At 35.7% G+C, this 19,262-nt stretch overlaps 3 protein-coding genes across 3 annotated transcripts; 2 read left to right on the forward strand and 1 right to left on the reverse strand.

Annotated features, from left to right (window-relative positions):
• The first annotated feature begins 6,762 nt into the window (after positions 1-6,762).
• LOC108985124 (cyclin-dependent kinase inhibitor 3-like) lies at positions 6,763-7,176 on the forward strand. Its single transcript, XM_018957299.2, has one exon. The coding sequence runs from the start codon at positions 6,763-6,765 to the stop codon at positions 7,174-7,176; it is 414 nt and encodes a 137-aa protein (XP_018812844.1).
• Positions 7,177-7,693: 517 nt separating this feature from the next.
• On the reverse strand, positions 7,694-12,070 carry LOC108985121. Its single transcript, XM_035686064.1, has 4 exons — positions 11,903-12,070; positions 10,929-11,319; positions 8,048-8,487; positions 7,694-7,930 (listed from the first exon to the last, which is right to left on the reverse strand). The coding sequence occupies exons 1-4, from the start codon at positions 12,068-12,070 to the stop codon at positions 7,694-7,696; spliced, it is 1,236 nt and encodes a 411-aa protein (XP_035541957.1).
• Positions 12,071-13,510: 1,440 nt separating this feature from the next.
• LOC109019953 (amino acid permease 3-like) lies at positions 13,511-16,434 on the forward strand. The gene is made up of 8 exons (XM_035686065.1): positions 13,511-13,639; positions 13,871-14,042; positions 14,132-14,359; positions 14,698-14,767; positions 14,856-14,873; positions 14,916-15,130; positions 15,247-15,392; positions 15,739-16,434. Exons 1-8 carry the CDS (start codon positions 13,511-13,513, stop codon positions 16,384-16,386), a joined length of 1,626 nt encoding a protein of 541 aa, XP_035541958.1. The 3' UTR covers positions 16,387-16,434.
• Positions 16,435-19,262: the final 2,828 nt, after the last annotated feature.

Genomic DNA, 19,262 nt, shown 5'->3' on the forward strand with positions numbered 1-19,262 from the left:
ACATGGATACCAATCCAAAAGTGTGTGAGAGGCTCCTTTGAAGAGTCTATTTCTAAACAGACCCATGCCCCATCAGTGCGAGCGGCACAAGTAGGCGGATTATCTCGGCGGATACACTTACCTATCGGTGTCGTGAACATCTTTAAAAGAGAGCAATGATAGTAGTTAGGCAGAATTCCCGACAAGAACACCCAAACTGGAACTGTTGGTGGCTCGAAATCCTCATCAAACTTCAATGACCAGGTAAAAGGTATGTAATGAACTCCCTCTATGTAGCACGATTCCCTCGATAGAGCCGTATGGAAATCAGGTTCGCATGAACTTGTGAGAGAAATTGATTAGCACACGTATGGAGGCAATATCATCTTCAAACTTTATATGATGAAGGCATACGATCGTCTTGAATGAGATTTACTATTTGCAGTAATGGGTTAGTTTAGTTTCTCAAACACTTTCATTGATTTTGTAAAAAAAAAAAACTATTCTGTATTGGTCAATGGATCATCTTATGCTTTCTTTAAAAGCTCATGCGAATGAAGATATTTCTTGGACGTTGCATTGCAAAGACAATAGGCACACTGGACAGTCCCCAACGGCTACAGATGAAAGCACAGATGGCGTTGAGAGATGGCCATTGCTGAAGGAATTTAAGCACCATAGAGAACCTAAATGGTTTAGCAGTTTTATTGATCTCCTCAGATGAAAAGATGAAGAATAATTCACCATCTGCAATTTCGGTTGCCGGAAAGGGACAACCGTCTCTGGCAATGGTTAGGGCACTGTCGAGCCAAGATCAACAAACGACCGAATAGGGCCTACCATGGGAGGCTGGCCATCTATGGCCGCCATGCAGTGGACGTGTGAAACTAGCAAGGAGAATCGGTGAAAACCCTAGCAGAGCAACTTTTCACGTAAAATGAAACTTTTTTCCACAAAATATAAGGAGCTTAGAGCATTCATATTGAATTATGCAAATGCAAATAAAATAGATAATTTGGTTAACAGAAGATAAAAATGAACTGCATTGAATTATCCAAATGTAAACAAGATGACTTTCAGCTATAGTAAACTATCTCTTGCGGTCATATTTGACATTCACTGTAGTTGAACCAAAACTATTAAAAACTATTTCTTTCGTCTGAACACTCTCTCTCTTCCCTCGATTTTTCATCTCTATTTTACCAAATATTTTTCTTCCCTCGGTTTCTTCCTTCTGCCAGTAAATTATCTCCATTTCACCCTTGTGCATTTTCTCTTCTCCTAGGGTTTCATTTTTGTTGCCTTTTCTCTCCATGCGTTGAGAGAGACGTGGAATTTCTTTTCAGTGAAAAGCTTTCGAACTGAGATTGGAGATTCAAAAGCAGGGACGAAGCTTTTGGATATCATTCTCGCCAAGGTTACTCTCTCTCTCTCTCTGAGCTTAGATTTTCTTTTTCAAACTTTGTGTTCATATTTATCACAAGTTCGATTTGTGTAGTTCTTTTTTTCTTAGATGTTTATTCTTTTGCTTTGTTTTTGAGTAGTCTGATTTCCTTGAAATCTTTTTATCATTTCCTTAGTTTTTCTTTTTTAATTTTCTCATTTTCCTTAGCTGGAAGTTTCTTTGTGATGCTAGTTGTTTGTCCATGGAGTGCAACTCCCTGTAGCACTGGGTCTCCATATGTTCATCTTGCACCTCAAATATTCAAAGGCGGTGCTAGGATCCTGTTTATAAAATATTCAACAAATTGGCGCATATGTTACACAATAAAATGAAAACTCTGTTTCCTGTCAGTGATAAACATATGGCACGATGTTCTTACTATTTTCCCTTGCCTTCATGACATAATTTGGTTGGAAAATTTAATTCTGGATGTAGCTTAAACTGCTTGCCCCTTGCCTTCAAAGAATTGCTATAAGATATTAGGCCCTTCAGTTTTTTAGTTGAAATAATTTTTGTTTTGGATTGTATAATATAATTTGTAGTCAAATAATAATAGATCTCAAATGCTTTAGGCCCATCAGCTTTCGTTTCATGATTGATGCAGTCTTAATGCTTGTTCAGTTAGAGTGACAATATATTTTTCAGTTTTGATCATCTCATGTATTTTGGCAGTTATGACCTTGAAATCTTGCTTGAACCTTTCCATATCAGTTATGACCTGCATTAAAATATAACAGAAAGTAAATGGGATAGATGACATCTTGGTAATATACAGTTCAAAGAATTAGCTACACAAAAAAATAACCTGGATTATTATGTACAGAAACCTAAATCTTGGAGCTTGCTTGTCAAACTATTGTTGGAAATAAGGAAAATTCTGGCAAGGTACTCTTTGAAACAATTTATTCTTCATTAGTTTCTAATATCCATGATTTAAGTATGTTAAAATGTTATATATATGATATCCAAAGTATTCAAGTTTTAGTGAGCTTATTTATCATGTGCACTCATTTCATTATGGCTTGCCTCATTTAATTATGATAAACTTTAAATTATTCAAGGATGGAGCCTTCATTTGATGCGGATCCCTTCTTCACTACTCTCTTGCAAAGTGGTGGACAAGGGGAAGGCAACACCCCCTTCAATAGCATACATGATAATGTGATGGTCCAATCATCACAAGCTGAAGGTGAACGAAGGCCACCTATTAAAAAATCTCAACGAGGTGTGTCTTTCACCATTGAGGAGGATAATCTTCGTATTTCAGCTTAGCTAAACATTAGCGTAGATGCTATTCGAGGGACTGACCAAAAATCCACACAAATGTGGGAAATAATTTATGAATACTATCATGAGTATAAAAAACCAAACAATCCTGAACGTTCGATTGCGTCATTGACCAATCGATGGCAATCGATCCAAAAATGCACAAATAAGTTTTGTGTTGCTGTAGCACAAGTAGAGTCTTTGCATCCAAGTGGTACCACGGAGGTCGATAAGGTATTAATTTTGTTTTTCCTTTAGTTTTTTTTTATATGCTTGAGCTTATTTACATACTAACTTTATCACTTTGTTCATTTAAGATTGAGAAAGCAAAAATAATGTACAAAAAAATTGAGAAGGCGAACTTTACCATGGAGCATTGTTGGTGTCTATTGAGACAACAACCAAAATGGCAGCAACATCAGTCAACATTGTCAACAAGGAGGAAGCCACATGGAAGACGTCCGGCCAGTGCTAGCTTAACTCCAGACGGAGATGATATTTTAGATGACAACGTGGAGGTTATCCTTGAGAGACCTCCAGGCAAGAAGGCTGCGAAAGACAAGGAAAGAAAGAGGAAGTGTAGAGATGATGTAGATGATGAATTTACCCATGCCATAGCTCGCATGACTGCTGAAAGAAATACATTCAGGATTGAGAGAAGAGAATTTAACAGCAAGCAAGAGCGGGATAGAAATGAACATCTTGCACTTGAGAAGAAGAAGTTCGAAGCTGAAATAATGAAATTAGATCTTGATGGGATGAAACCAAAGCAGCAACTTTATTTCTAACGTCTTCAGGGTGAAATTTTCGATCGTTTAATGAGCAAGTCTGTAATCACATCACCGTCCGAGGACCCATCCACACCTTTTGGAGGTGTGTAAGTATTTGTCTAGCTCATTTCGAAGTTGTAATTAACAATAATATATGTTTAATGTATACTCTGTCTGATTTTAGTGGTCGTCAAGCCATATGTGATGGAAATACATGTGGCTGGGCAGCAACTTTGTGATTGGACATTATCTTTATTTTTTGTGATGGACAGTAACATTAGTGATGGGCTAACTTTTGAAGGTGTTTATATTTTTGTGATGGGCTGAAATGTGTTGAACATTAGTGACTTTTGGAGATGTATATTTTTCTCAATGATGGTTTTTTTAGATGAAAATGTAATAGGTAGGTGTTTTTTTTTTTTGTTGTATGAAATAATTAGAATGTATTTGCTGCACTCCAAGACCCATCCACATCTTTATCCAAGTCTCATATTGTATAATATTAATATTTCCATATAGCTCTCAATCTATGAAAAAAAATTAATAGAACAAAACAAAAAAATTGTAAAAAAAAATATATTATTAAATTTATAATATTTTATTATTATTTTAAATAATATATGGATAATCCAATGTAGAAATAAGTTTTAAGTGAAATAGCCAAATGCAAAATCATGTCATATTATCTAAATTTTGCATTTACATTTACATAATCTAATGTTAATGCTCTTATAATTAAGGAGCCTCTTCCACGCTAAATGAATTGAACTGAATTATTCAAGTTTGACTGAATTGATTTCGAATAGTATTATTTATATACAACTCTAATGGATGATATTTTGTAAAATAATATTGATACAATTGAAACTTTATTTTACAAAATGAAAATCATGTAGAAGAATTTTCAATTTTACACCTCTCTTTAATAATATATAAGAAATAATATTTACAGTTATAGAGTGCACAAGCACCGAATACTATTTTTAAAAAAACTAAGTAAATATAGAATTCACATGAAAAAATTAATTTTTTAATTATAGACTCCACACTTTTTCAAAAGAAATACGTAACACTTGCTCAATCCATGACTGTATCTAACATTACTCATAATACATTACTAGTTTTAAAATTTATCTAAGTTTTTTTGTTTGAATTTGAGAGGTTTCAGTTCAAACGATATAATATTTTATCGAAAAATTACTTTTAAAAAAAGTGTTAAACATATTTATTCAAGTTTCATTTCCCTTTACAAAGTTGCCTTTAGTCGTGATATAATTACCAAAAATTAAAAGTTATATCTTTGTCATTTTCCTAATTGTGTTGTTAAGAAGTTATTACTAGATAGCAACCATTAATATTGCTTTTAAATGCTGTGTTGTCTTCACGAAAAATGATTTATAAGATTGGCTCCACCTTAGACACTTTCATTTTCTCTCTCCAGCGGAAAAGCTTTACAAAGAAGGTCTAAAAATCTTACCTTCTCCGTCTAGGGGATGGGTGGAGCTAGCCAATCTAGAGAGTGGGTTTGGCTCCATCCACCCTCCTCCCGTCTATATAGTCTAGATACTGTCCTATCGTATTTTTTTCGATTTTTCTTTAATTTTCAGACCATAGCATAGAGAGTTGCCGATCTACTACTTTACAGCCACCCACGACCGCTACGCACCACACCTCAAGACTAACCAGCCGCTGATCCTTCGGACGACAGAAGAAAACTGTCGAAAAGAGTGGCGTGTGCGTTTCACGCCCATCCCAAACCGCGCGTGAATCTCACATGCTGCCACACCAAGACAAGTTTGCTGCCAGCACACACGACATTTTTGTGGTCAACAGTTTCGGATCTCTTAGATCCAACCAACCTCCACTCTCTAATTAGTGTGGCGAGTGGTCCTCACGCGCTACTACAATTCCTGGCGATTGCCGGCCGGCAATTTGATACTTCTTCCATTTGCTATATTTCTACATTTTCGCTCATCCTAACTAAAGATCGTGGAAAAAATATAGTGAAAGTCTCTTTCAGTCAGTCTAGACCAGCGACATGTAGCTTAGATCTATTCACTGCGCCTTTCGGTCGTAGTATTATAGTCCGTTTATCGGACTGTATCAAAACCGCTTTAGGCAGCTTTCCCTTGTAAGAAATGGATGGGGGTTAAGTCATTGGCCCCAAATCCCTCATTCTTTTTCTTTTTCAGTGTTGTACTAACTGGTTTGGCATGAATATCAGGGCCTCTAACCCTGTTATCTCTCGTATCTTGTAACTATTTTATATATCTATACCATAATTGATTAGGAAAAAAAGAAGAAGAAAGATTGGCTCCACCTTCGAAACTTTAATTGTCATTTAATTTGTTTTGTTAGTGTCATTAAGTCTATTTTTATAAGAAATGATATTTTTATCGTAAATAATTGATCATAAATATTAATTTTTTTTATTACAAGAAGAATTTTCTTTGGCAGCCAATATCGGTGAAGCGAAGGGATCAAATGATGGTCCTGTTGGTAATGACAAACATAGAATTATCTTACAAGAGAGTTTCGGCCGGGAATCCTAATTAATTAATTACCAGCGGCCCAGTACCGTGGGTTTTACAAATTAAGGAAAGCACAACAAGAAACACATATATCTGCGCGCACACATAAAAAACCAACATTCCTAGCTAATTAACGAAGATCAAACTAAAGCTTTGATTAATTTGGTCAAATTTCATACTGAGAACTTTCATACTGAGAATTTGCACTACGGGTTGTCATCCTTTTCCGAAAACTCTGGATGGAGACGTTTTCGGGCACCCCTTGTGTAGAAGAATTAGTCTGGGTTGATTCAATCACCCGAAATGCTCAACAAACTCAAGAATGATCAAGAAATTCAAGAATGATCAAGAAGAATCAATAACACGAATGGAGAAGAAAGTTTAACTTCTGTATTGTATAAAAACTGTTCTGGTAAAAATTACAGAGTAATCTACTAACTATATCTGCAACATGAAGGGAACACACGTGCAACAATAAAACTATATTTACAATTAAGGGTCTGTAAAACTAACTATTTTACAATAACTATTTTCATAGTTCAAAACCTTGCGCACCAAACGTGACCTTGCAAAAAATTAAACGCTGCATCTTGATGTGGGCCGGGCCTTTTTCTTTCTCTCCTTCTCAAAGTCTCAACCACCTCCATGGCTCCACACCCTCCCCTCCCCCTTCTCTCTCCACAGAGTACAAGAAGATTTGGTCGCTCTCTCTCTACATGAAATCTTGAAAGAAACTCTTGCCCTCACAAACTGCAGAATCAGTTGAACGGTAATGGGAAAGTACATGAAGAAATCGAAGATCACAGGTGGTGACGTCGCGCTGCTTATGGAGCTCGGGCACCCTCCCCAGGCGGCCTCCATTGGTGTCTGTACTAGAGCCAAGGCTTTGGCCCTCCAACGGCTCCAGAAAACCACTCCCTCACCCGCGGTTGCACCGAACCAAGATGCCTCATCTCTGTGCTACCTACACCCACGCAGCCGCCGCCTCCTGAAACCTCCTCCTCCTTTACTCATAAAACAACAGCCGCAGCAACCGCAACAGCCAAGAGAGTGCTGTAGGGAGAGCCCTAGCCCCAGGCCCAATTCGAGACCGAGGGTGGGGCAGGTGGACTCGGGGTTGGTGGAGGAGTATGAGCGGGGATGCTTTGGTACATTTTGCAAGGGGAATGAAGCAGAGGAGAGATGATTGTGGGGTCGAGGTTTCGTTTTCTCTCAGTCCCACTCAAAAATGCAGCGTTTAATTTTTTACGAGTCACGTTTGGTGCGCAACGGGTGCGCGAAAATGCCTTATCCAGAATTTTCCTTCTTTCCCTAGCTTACTCGCTTGAAAAGCCTATTTTGTGACCCGAAAAGGAACCTCCTAGAATAGAATGCTGAGCGGGATATATCAAACCAAAGATCATGATGTAGGGTAATAAACAAACTAATTGGGACAGTGGGCACCGTGACAATTATATTGATTGGGAAAGCACTTGTTTGGCCTTTAAAGGCCAAAAAACAGGCTGCAGAGAAGGCTATCAGCATGCCAACTATTGAGATTAAAAGCGTAGCGAGTCCTAATGCCATCCTACGAGGTAATGATTTGAGGAAATCCTTTTCTGTGTAGCGTGAAGTGAGAACTGACAAGAAAACTAATATTGAAGACGAAGAGAATAACATTACTATTGCATCTGATACGAAGAATACCGTAAACCAGTTGCTTTTTAGAAATATAGGAATGCCTGTTTCTTGATTGTTGCCAACGGTATTGTGAAGGCAGCTGGAAAAACCACGGTGACAATCAGTGCTGCCATGAGCATGCAAGAGTTTGCCGTGTTTCTCATCCACTTTTCACCATTCTTCCGTAGTTCTTCATGGGTATTCACAAATATATCCTTGGGTGTTTCTCCATTTTCATTCCTCTCGTTCACAAATGACTTTCGCACAATCTTTTCTATCTCCTGCAATAACCATTTACTTGTGAATTAAAACAATATATATATTGAAAGGGCAGAACATGCAATACGTGTGCGATGAGAAGAAAACAAGTTGACGTGATATTTAACATCTGTACGTACTTGAAACCACAACAACTCTCGTTGCATTTGAAGGGCTGCTCCAGATACAATATTCAGTCGATCTGAAGAAGGCAATTGTCCAGCTAAGTGCAGCATGTTGTTTGCCCCTTCGGCATGATAGGTCGCAAGGTTGACCTTCGCAACACCTATCTCATATATTAAATTAAATACACGCTCTTGTCGATGTTTAATAGCAATGTGAAATAAAGTTCCATGTTTTTGGTCTCGTAGCCGTATGAGATCGTGACAAGAGCGAATAAGTATAAGTAGAAATTCAACATTCCCAACTTTTGCAGCTTCAACAAGTAGTTCTATATGATGGCCGTCAACCAAAGTCGACGAGAAATTGTCGCCGTCTACAACCACTTTCCAAAGGCGGTAAACTAATTGATGGGCTGATGCTTTCATCATGGCTTTGTTGCAGAACCGACCTCTGAAGCCTAATTAGGATTAAGAGAAGATCGTTAATTTGGTTAAAAAGAAATAATAGTTATATATATATGCCAAAAGAATATATATATATGTATATATATATATATGAATTAAGTGATTAAATTCACATATTCTCATGAATTAATTATAAGCCCTTCAACTCATCATTCCTACGAACAGTACTACACACATCAGTACATTTTTTATTATATTTTATTTTGTATTATTATTGCAAAAAATAAAAATTCTTCTACTTATCATCTATATACCACATATTTAGTAAGAGAAAAAAAGTAAAAAAATCATATGTGATGCTTTTGGTAAGAAAAAAATTTAAAAAATTATATGGACGATGAGTACTGGAATTTTTCATTAATTATATATGCTTGAATATAGTACGCGTACTGCAAATTGCACTACATAATTAGTTACCTAGCTAGCATTCTGTGTCAGATTTTGCATGCGAGTATAGATCGATCATCTAGTGTGTGTGTCTATATATATATATATAATTGCAATTAGCAGTACTTTAGTTCTTGATAATTTAGTACAATTTGAAAACGTAGCGATTAACAATTTATTTTAAGAGTCTCAGAGATTAATTATATATATAAAATATGGCCTCCTATCTACTTTCCAATGCCACGCAGGGGGTATATAACTAAGCATCATGAACAACAAAATATGCGTTAACTTCCTAATGGCAACAGCAGTCTACCACAACGTAGAAGGCCGCACACCTCTGACCCATGCATGATGAACAACAAAATATGATTGAGATCATGAACCATCACAACTACATCCCTTCTGACTTCCTTAATTTTATTTGTTCCCCTTTATCCATAAAAAGAAAAAAAGTGAAGAGAAAGAATAGCTGCTTCAACCCAAAAAATCTGATATGCTCTTGCATGCATTCATGCATCTATGTGTAAAAAGGAAACAGTAAGTCTTAGAATTGTTTAAGACATGACCGCAAATACAAAAATATAGCTTATCCGATAATCAGATATCATCTAAAGATTTAATACGATGAAGTAAGACTAGTTTGTCATTCCAAGCTGGTGACTTGGTATAACTTTTCATCAAATTGTTATTATATTTGTAATAAAAAAACTGGCCGGACACTTGAGAGAAAGTGTCACTTTTAATAAGCTGCTAAACTGTTAAAAAAGGGGCTTCTTAACACATTTAGGGCCGGAGACTTGATAAATTTGTATACTTGATTAAAGAAATTCCTACAGTCCAGTTATAAATACACACATGCATGCATGCGGCATACATACCTGAATACATATATATATATATATATATATATATATATATATATATAATACATACATACATATAATATATATAAATGGATACACTGATACACGCAAGTAAAGTATAATTAGTTTGGGTTGGAAATAAACTAACAGGAGTTTAAGCATCTTTCCCATACTGATGGCTGACTTTTGTTGCCAATTTCCGAAGGTTTTCTGGCCAACACTTTCAGTAGAAACCAAAGTATCTCCTCTTTAAGAGATGCTGTCTTTAGAGTATCCAAAATTTTATGTGCCGTATCTGTTCATAAAAACCAAATTAATATGATCATTTTCTTATAATATATGTGTGTGTGTGTGTGTGTGTGTGTGTGGGGTAAGTCTTGTGCATGAAATCTATATGATATACTCTTTAAGAACTAAAACTTCATGATCATTAGGTCAAACAAAAGGCAATGGGTATTACAAATAATTTTGTCATTGTTATTTAGCCTATTTTAAGTAACTACCATTTAATAGGTTAATATATGAAGTTAGTTAAAATATGTAATATTACAAGATCACTAATATAGCATTGTTCATAATTAATTCTCTGATGCTCAGAGCACCATCGGTCTCATCAAAAGGGAGGTTTCATTAAAATTTGATGATTTGGAGGTTAAAATGCTGGCGATTCAGTACTATACCATCAAAGCTCAAGCTTTGAGCTACAGTATCTTCACCTTCATCTCTATATTTGAAGACTCACTATTTATTCTCTATTCTTATTATTTTATTATAAAATGAATTTCTTACATTTCCTATTATAATTTGTGTAATGTAATTTTTTCATCTTTTATTTTGAGTGCCTTTTTTACTAACACTATTGCATGATGGGTGTTGATGCATTTTTTGACTTTAACAATAAGAATAACTCTCTGGTTAGTATCAATAATTTAAGTATCAAATTAAATTATTAATGTATATATAGTTAGTGTAATTGTAAAATATAAAAAAAATAAAAAATATTAGTATTAAATAATAATATTATATTATTATTTTGATAAATTTAATGACTAATCCAATGTAGGGTTATGGATAATAAATTTTTGACTTTATGAAAAATATGTACTTTTCATCAAATTTTGAAGATGAATTTGATGAAACCAATACTAATGCTCCAAGTATTGGTGCGTAGGACAACGTACCAAACAAATCATTGGAAATTGCAGCGTTAAAGAGCTCAAAGCGATCCATATAAGCCAAGTCTTTAACAGGAGTCACCGAGTATAGATACGACACCATGTCTCTATTTCCAGTCCTTATTGCCGCGTAAAGTGGTAAAAGTTGGATGCAGTTCTCGGGGAATATCGATGGCAGATCTTTGTGCCTTTTCACCAGCTCTTCTGCAATTGTTACGATTTCTGTTTGAGCAGCAAAATAAAGGGCCGTGCAGTTGTTGGTTTTCAATTCTAATTCTTCCACTGTCATCAATTTCAAGAGTTTTTTTACAAAACGGGTGCGTTTTGCAGCTGCAGCAAATGTTAGAGCTGTATCTTGCTCTTTTGTTATGGCGGCTCCAAGGCAGTTTGGATGGTTCTGAATAAAAGCTTCAGCAGCTTTCCAGTCATCTTATAGGATAGCTTGAAGGAGAGGAGCATAAGAGGCAGGATGTTGAGATAATGAGATATCACCCTCTTCCATTATTTTTCCTCGATCTTTTCTAAGAATATTGAAAATTACAAGAGTCAATATAATAAATTTAACGAATTTATGCAAGGGATGCTTAATGTAAAATGCTTAATACAGTCGCCTTAAGTAAACGACTTGTAAACGGCTGCTGATGTGGAACAAGAAAAACGCATCATTTCGTTTACAAAGGTTAACCACGCCGCACTTCCCCTCCTTAGTTTCCCTCTCCTCAATTCCCTCCCTCTCTGCATTTCTTCCGCACGAAGAAACTGACTCCCACACTGAGTTGAAGATGATTCCACCGCGGCCTCAGGTTCGTCTCCCACAAAAGCGATTCCACCTCTCTCTCTCTCTCTCTCTCTCTCTCTCTCTCTCTCAAGTTCGTCTCCCACATATGGGTTTTGCTTGATTTGGTAACAACCATATGGAGACCAAAACCTCTGTTCTAGTCGGCTCTGATAATTATCTGGTAACATCCATCAGCACAAACCGCAGAGATAGCATCTGTGTTGGCATTCTCAGGCATGTCGATGATGAACACGTAGGAGCTTGGGTACTCCTTGAAATCGGCGGGAGTGGTACACTGTGGTAGCCATGGCCTTGGTGTCGCGCATGTAGGTGCGTGTAGGAGCGTTGAAGGACGACTTTTCGGTGTCATCGGGCAGGTCCATCATCTGCTACAGGGTGGAGAACAGTGGAGAATCCATACCCATGATTCTGAGATCCATTTCTCTCTTCTAAGTTGGCTGGTTTCGTCACTGACACACGAAATGCTAGACAAGTTTTTGGATAACTTCTGAAATGGAATTGATCAAATTCCTCTGAGAAAAAAGATCAGGTGCTTCGGTGATTTATAGGTACATTTCGCGGGGAAGGTAGTGTTGGGGCGATGGAGAGAAGGGGAAAGTTCTAGTGGGAAATGGAAGACCCATGGAGAAGTGGCGAAAAGACCGACTCCTACAGTTTTTTTTTTTTTTTTAATCTGACGTGGTGTCCCGACTACACACCGACTGCCTAACTCGACTGTATACAGCAGAATTGATGCTTAATTAGGTGAATAGATAGACAATATATATATATATATATATATCTGAAACATAAATTAATTTTTTGCTATTTCGAAATACAATATTCATGGGGGCATGTGATATTACTGGTCATGATTTTTGAGCCAATATATAATTATATTAGCAGGACAAAAGAAACAACTAAACCTTCGCTCTAAAAAATTTAATTTTGAAGCAGAATATTTACCTTTATGGATTGCAGAAAGTAAAAGAAAAGAAATTATGAGAAGGGCTATTCATGTGCTGAAGATTGTAATATTCGAGGTGGTGAACAACACTTACAGCTTCTATATATTCTAGCTGGGCGCACTTAGAAATTGATAAGCTAGCTTAGCTTCAGAGAGACTGCGCACTTCTAAAAAAATATTTATAATGATTAAAAAAATACATAAAAAAAAAAAAATCTATTCGAGATACATTTTGGATCCCAAAATGGGGACCCATAACAGTTCCCTTAAAACTATCTATGTAAAAAGAAAAAACTAAAAAAAACACAAAAAAATGCTAGATGCCCAACGAGAATTGCCAACGGGAGCTCCAGCGGGACATCTAACATTTTTCTTTGTAGAAATGCGAAACTTAAATATATTAAAGATGATAAAAATATATTAAAGATGATAAGAATGCAAGCCCCACGATTTAATCTCGTTTATTTTTATAAATGATATGAAATAAGATAAAATAAATTAAAAATTGAAATAAAATATTGTTGAGATCTTGAGGGCTAAAGGACGATATAAAATGCAAACAAGTATTTTTTTTTTTTTGGAAATATATTTTATTTGATTCAATCAATTGAAATTACTACTGTAACTTATTAATGATATAAATTAAATTACGCATCTACTCTTAAGCGTCTCTGCACACATTCCAGCAGACATTACTACTGTAACTTATTAACAAATATTGTTGAGATCTTGAGGGCTAAAGGACCCAAAAAAAAAAAAAAAAAATCAAAACTTAACCAAGAAGTCGTCGCGAAGAAGTCGATCCTTGAAACACGGACGTTGGTCATTGTAAAGGCAGCAGAAATGTGTAACTTTCCGAGGTTTCACGCGTTTTTTTACGCGTGGTCCCGTTTGCGACGTGATCCTGAGGGATCCGAGAAATTCAGTAATCAACTGTGCTTTGGGAGCGATATCTCTATAAATCTCCAGACAGTATGGCATTCTTTGAAGACGAGAAAGATAATCCCTTCTTTCTTATTTTTTGCACAGCCAAACACAAAACAAAAGAACAGATCGGAGCATTTATTTCTCCCCCTCAAACTCGAGTCTTTTTGAATCACACCTTCGGCTTCCCGAAACTTCTGAATCTACTCATCAGTACGTTTCTGGGAAGAAACTTGTCTTTTTCCTGTAATTTCTTCAACTCTTCTTTTAAGTTGCTAGGTTTTGCATGCTAGACAGCGCACGGATACTGGAAAAGACGTTGAGCTGGGTTTCATATCAAAGATGGTTGGGAACACTGCACAAATAAGGACTAACCATCTTTCAGACCAGGACTTGCTCCCCATTGGCAGCTCCAAGAGCTTCGACGACGATGGCAATCCCAAGCGAACCGGTAAAGTGTTTAACATGATCATCTTTTCTGATCTGTATTTTCTTTTCAAACTTACCAATGCTTAATTTGATGTTTTTCTTGTAAATCAGGGACAGTTTGGACAGCAAGTGCTTACATAGCTACAGCTGTGACGGGTCCTGTTGTCCTGAACTTCGCGGGGGACATGGCTCAGCTTGGATGGATTGCTGGTCCTTTCGTGATAATCCTGTTCTCCTTGATTACTTACTTTGTCTCCACCATCCTCTGCGCCTCCTATCGTTCACCTGCCACTGGCAAGAGAAACCCGACTTACATGGATGCCATTCGATCCAACTTCGGTACGTATGTACTTAGATTTTGCTATATATATATATATATATATATATATATATATATATAAATATTTAAGCCACATATCGATTATATAAAAATAATCTCATAAATTGATGTTTTTTTACGTAGTTTCTCTTATTATAAAATTATTTTTATCGTAAAATAGATCCAATGAATTATATGAAATCACATCAATATATAGAATTACTTTTGTGTAATTTCTTTGTGATTATAGCAATTCATATATATATATATATATATTTAATTTTTCGTAACAAATTGACAAGCGCAGTTTGTATTCATGAATTTTGAGTACTTCTCTTCTCTTTTGTGGTCTTTCTAGATGGACCGATCGTGCTCAAAATATGTTGGGTAATTCAGACTTCAGTACCTGAGCCTTTGTGTAGTTACTAGTGAGTTCACAGAATCAGTATCCACAAGGATGGCGTACGTTTGAAACCATACATATATCTGATTTCAATTAATTTGCCGTTATAGAAGTTGGTGTTTGGAACAGATGTATGAGGCTGATGGGTCTTTTGGCCGGGTTGATTGAAACAGGGATATCAACTGGTTTGCTAAATGCCACAGCATTTATGAGGAGGAGCCTTGCTATGTTTATCTAAAACCACATTACATCGCATTCGGCGTCTTTCAAATATTTCTCTCACAAATTCCCAATTTTCATCAGCTGCGGTGGCTCACGGTTCTCTCTCCTGTGATGTTCCTGCTTTATTCACCAATTGGTCTTGCCCTTGCTATTGCTAAAGTAGCAGGTTTATATAACTACTATAATTATTATCATTCTTTTAAATCCTGATTTTTTTATTTTTTTGTAAAGTACTTAATTTGATGGTTTATGCTTTATCATGCATATACATATAATTACTAGAAAATGGAATGATCAAAGGAAGCCTGACTGGAATAAGCATTGGCCCTGATCAAGTGACTCGAGCTCAAAAGACATGGATGATCTTTAAAGCGATTGGGGATATAGCTCAAGCATACGATTTCTCCAGTGTCCTTCTTGAAATTCAGGTATGCATTTGTCCAAAATGTATGACTTCCAATATCGATCTTTTATTCTTTTTAGATGATCTAGACGTCCTTATTTGTCATGAAATATGAAAGTTTTCTCCGCCAAAGATGCATGTCGTGATCAGAAAAAGTAGGTTTTTCCCATGACCTATGGGTTTGGTGGATAAATGATGATCTTTCCTCACCAATTATACGTCACAAGTTCACATGACACAAATTGGTCAGGAATTGTTTTTTTTTTGCTTTTCCACTAACGATATACTTTTCCCCACAACAGTCACTCCTGTCAAAAAAAGTATTTATTGTAGTGTGATTTATGAGTAGAATATAACCAATTGTAAAACAGGACACTGTTGGATCCCCACCATCAGAGGTCCAAACAATGAAGAAGGCCACTCGGCGAAGCGTTGCAGTCATAACCTTTATTTCCATGATTCATGCGTGCATGGGTTATGCTGCTTTTGGAGATGACTCCCCCGAATTCCTCCCTAACGGCTTCTATAAACCGTATTGGCTGATTAACATAGCAAGTGCTGCCATGGTAATCCAAGCTGCAGGCGCATATCAAATTTTTGTCCAACCTATTTTTGCCATGGTTGAGAAATCCATATCGAGAAGATTCCCGGACAATGAATTCATCACCAAAGAAATCAAAATCTGGATCCCGAGATTTGGTCCCTACAAACTCAACCTCTTCCGGTTGGTTTGGAGGACATTTTTCGTGACCACGATCACTTCGTTATCAATGTTTTTCGCGGTATGTTTGGACGTGCTTAAACTTGTCGGGACTATGGCGTTTTGGCCCATTGTAATTTACTTCCCAATAGAGATGTATATCATGCAAAAGGGGATACCAAAGTGGAGCGCAAGATGGCTTGGTCTTCAAATCCTTAGTTTCGGGTGCCTCATCGTTACAATAGCTGCAGTTGCTGCCAATTTTGTTGAAGATTTTCTCGAAGGGTCTTATAAGCCCATAATGCCCAATCGCTATTAGATTGGACATTGATCTTAGCGGTGAATTAAGATTGTGATCTACCATTTCTTGAAGAATATTGTATTTGCAGGTTGAGCACTACTCTTTTATATTCTTTAATGATAAAAAGTCTCGAGAATGTTGATGATCTGCAACTCAGCTCTTAATGATTGTTGTAGCTAGCCAACCTGCGGCTTGGTTACTTCTATAGTTACTGATTCATGCATGGGTGAAATATATAGGCCTAGTTTATTTTGTTTTGTTACTTAAAACACAATCATGTTCCAGCTTTGAGTTAAGGGCCGGCCGCCGCCTTTCCTATCGATTGATTTGTAGTTTAATTGGTGTATCCCCATTTTTAGTAACAAAGTGTAGTTTCCTGCTGGTACTGCACCAATTAATTGTCTTGGCCTTGCTTTTCCGATGATCTGTAGTATTCGGTGTACATGATGTATTTTAAAATTAATATAAGTACAGCAGCTTGTTTAATTAAATGAGTTAAACTTCCTTCTTTAATCCAATAATCTCTATATATACAGTTGGAGTTAGGTTTTGACCAACGTATTGATTAATTTTTGAATAGATCTTTTAAATTTTTTTAGATGATACCACTGAACGACGTAAGATCATCACTTAAAAGTTTTAAAAGTTTATAAAGTCGGTGAGGAGACAAGTAAATTTGATTATTTTCAGTTATGTTCAAACTCTACTTAACGTCATGTGGACTAGCTGACTCCTTAATAATTGGTCTTATATTTGTAAAATATATACTTCCAATGCATTTTTCAAAGTGAACTGATGAGATATTGCACGTAAACACGTCTGAAAATGATGAAATTATGAAAGAGTACTCTTGCGCAAGAGTCATCAAGAAAATGAAGGAAACCTAAAAAATAAGATATAATATGATCTACAAAATATTATCTTATTTAATATTATCTTATTTCAAAATATTATCTGGTTTGGATAGAGATGTTTTCATCTCATTTAATATTATTTTATTTCAAAATTTAAATATTATAAATATAAATAATTTTTAATTTTTAATTACTTTTTTATCTAATCTATAATTATTATAATTTTATCAAATTTTTAAATAAAATATAAAAAATAAATCAATTTTTTTTTTCAAATTCTAAAATAAATATAATATTAAAAAATTATATTCTAACAATATTTTAATTTTATAATATTTTTATTCAACTTTTCCTTTCTTCTTTCTCAAAACTTTATAAAAATTTTAATTCAAATTATCTCACTACTATTCACAATTCATCTCATCTCATCTTATCTCAACTCACTATTCAAACCAGTCCTAAAACTGGATAAATATTACAATATTGATTATATTGTCCAAATTAGAATATAGAAGAAAACACAATATTGGTTCTTTAAAATGCCGCAATAGCTGTCCATAAAAACTGACATTAATGTCATCATTTTCTTACATGGTAACTCTTGTGAAATCTCTAAAATATACCTTTCATTCAGCCCAATAATTATGTATTATAAAATTAATTAAAATTTAAATCTTAACGATTTGAGTATATAATAACTTTTAAATATTTTTTCTTCTTAATTTTTCAATCTAATGATCGTAGCTAAAGTACTGGTAATGAAAATTATTAAACTCTGGTAGTTGAAGGCATAAATTCAAGAATTTATGCCAGGCAGTCGAATTAGGCCGTATAAAAGCTTGGATTTTTGTGGATAAAAGCTTCAGCAGCTTCCCAGTTATTCCTGTTATGGGGGTTCAAGGCAGTTTGGATTTTTCTGGATAAAAGCTTCAGTAGCTTCCCAGTCATCTTCTAGGGCAGCTCGAAGGAGAGGAGCATAAAGGGCACGAGATTTAGATAATGAGCTATCACCCAGCTCTTCCATTATTTTTCCTTGATCTTTTCTAAGAATATTGAAAATTAATTACAAGAATTAATATGATATTACGTATGTATATATGCATGAGATGCTTAATTAGGTGAATAGATATATAGACAATAAATATGGGTGACGACTGCTTTAAAAAATAATTAGGAGGACCATCGAAACTGCTAACCTTCAGAGTTAGAAATTGATGAGCTAGCTTAGCTTCAGAGAGACTGCGTGTTGTACGTACGTACGTCCTCCAAGGAAATGAGGTTTTTGATACCCTCAACCTTCCACGAGAATGATTACACTTATAGATCGACCTCTGGCCACCATCATGCAGCCATCATTATCATAATTAAGACTGGATATATATATATATATATATATATATTAAAATGACTATATTCTCCAAATTAGAATACGAAAGATCAAAGATCCAAAACACATTATTGATTCTCCAAATTAGAATACGTAGTAGTCAACAAAGGCAGACATCACGTCCTATATATATTAAAAAAAAAAAGGCAGACATCAAGTGAATATTTTAATGTTTTTTGTGCTTTAACATCACACAAATGGATGTCAAGCCTTTCACATGGCATTAGCCAATCAAAAAATGTCAGCTTTTAATTAGCTGACATCATCACGTCGACGTCATCAGGCTGGTTTGAACATGATGGTTACTGAGGGGTGAACAAAAAACCCGCTTACCCGATCGGGCAGATTTTCCCGAAATCACCTGAACCTAAAATCCGACCCGTTTGTATTCGGAACGGCATTTCCGCACCCGTTTAATGGACCCACGCTTGACTTGTTCGAGAAGTCACTCTCCAGAATGTAAGAAGAGAAGAGAAGAAGAATGAAAATGAAGGAAGAAGGAAGAAGTCTGTAATTGTGTGAAATTATCCTCCGGTGTTTTCCCTCCACTTCTTCTATTTATAGTATTTGTTGAACAAAACGACAGTGTTTAGACAACACTTATTACAATTCTTGTAAATAAAACGACTGCGTTTACAATTAATAAGAAGAAA

This window comes from Juglans regia, chromosome 15 (genome assembly GCF_001411555.2).
Source record: "Juglans regia cultivar Chandler chromosome 15, Walnut 2.0, whole genome shotgun sequence".
NCBI lineage: Eukaryota > Viridiplantae > Streptophyta > Magnoliopsida > Fagales > Juglandaceae > Juglans > Juglans regia.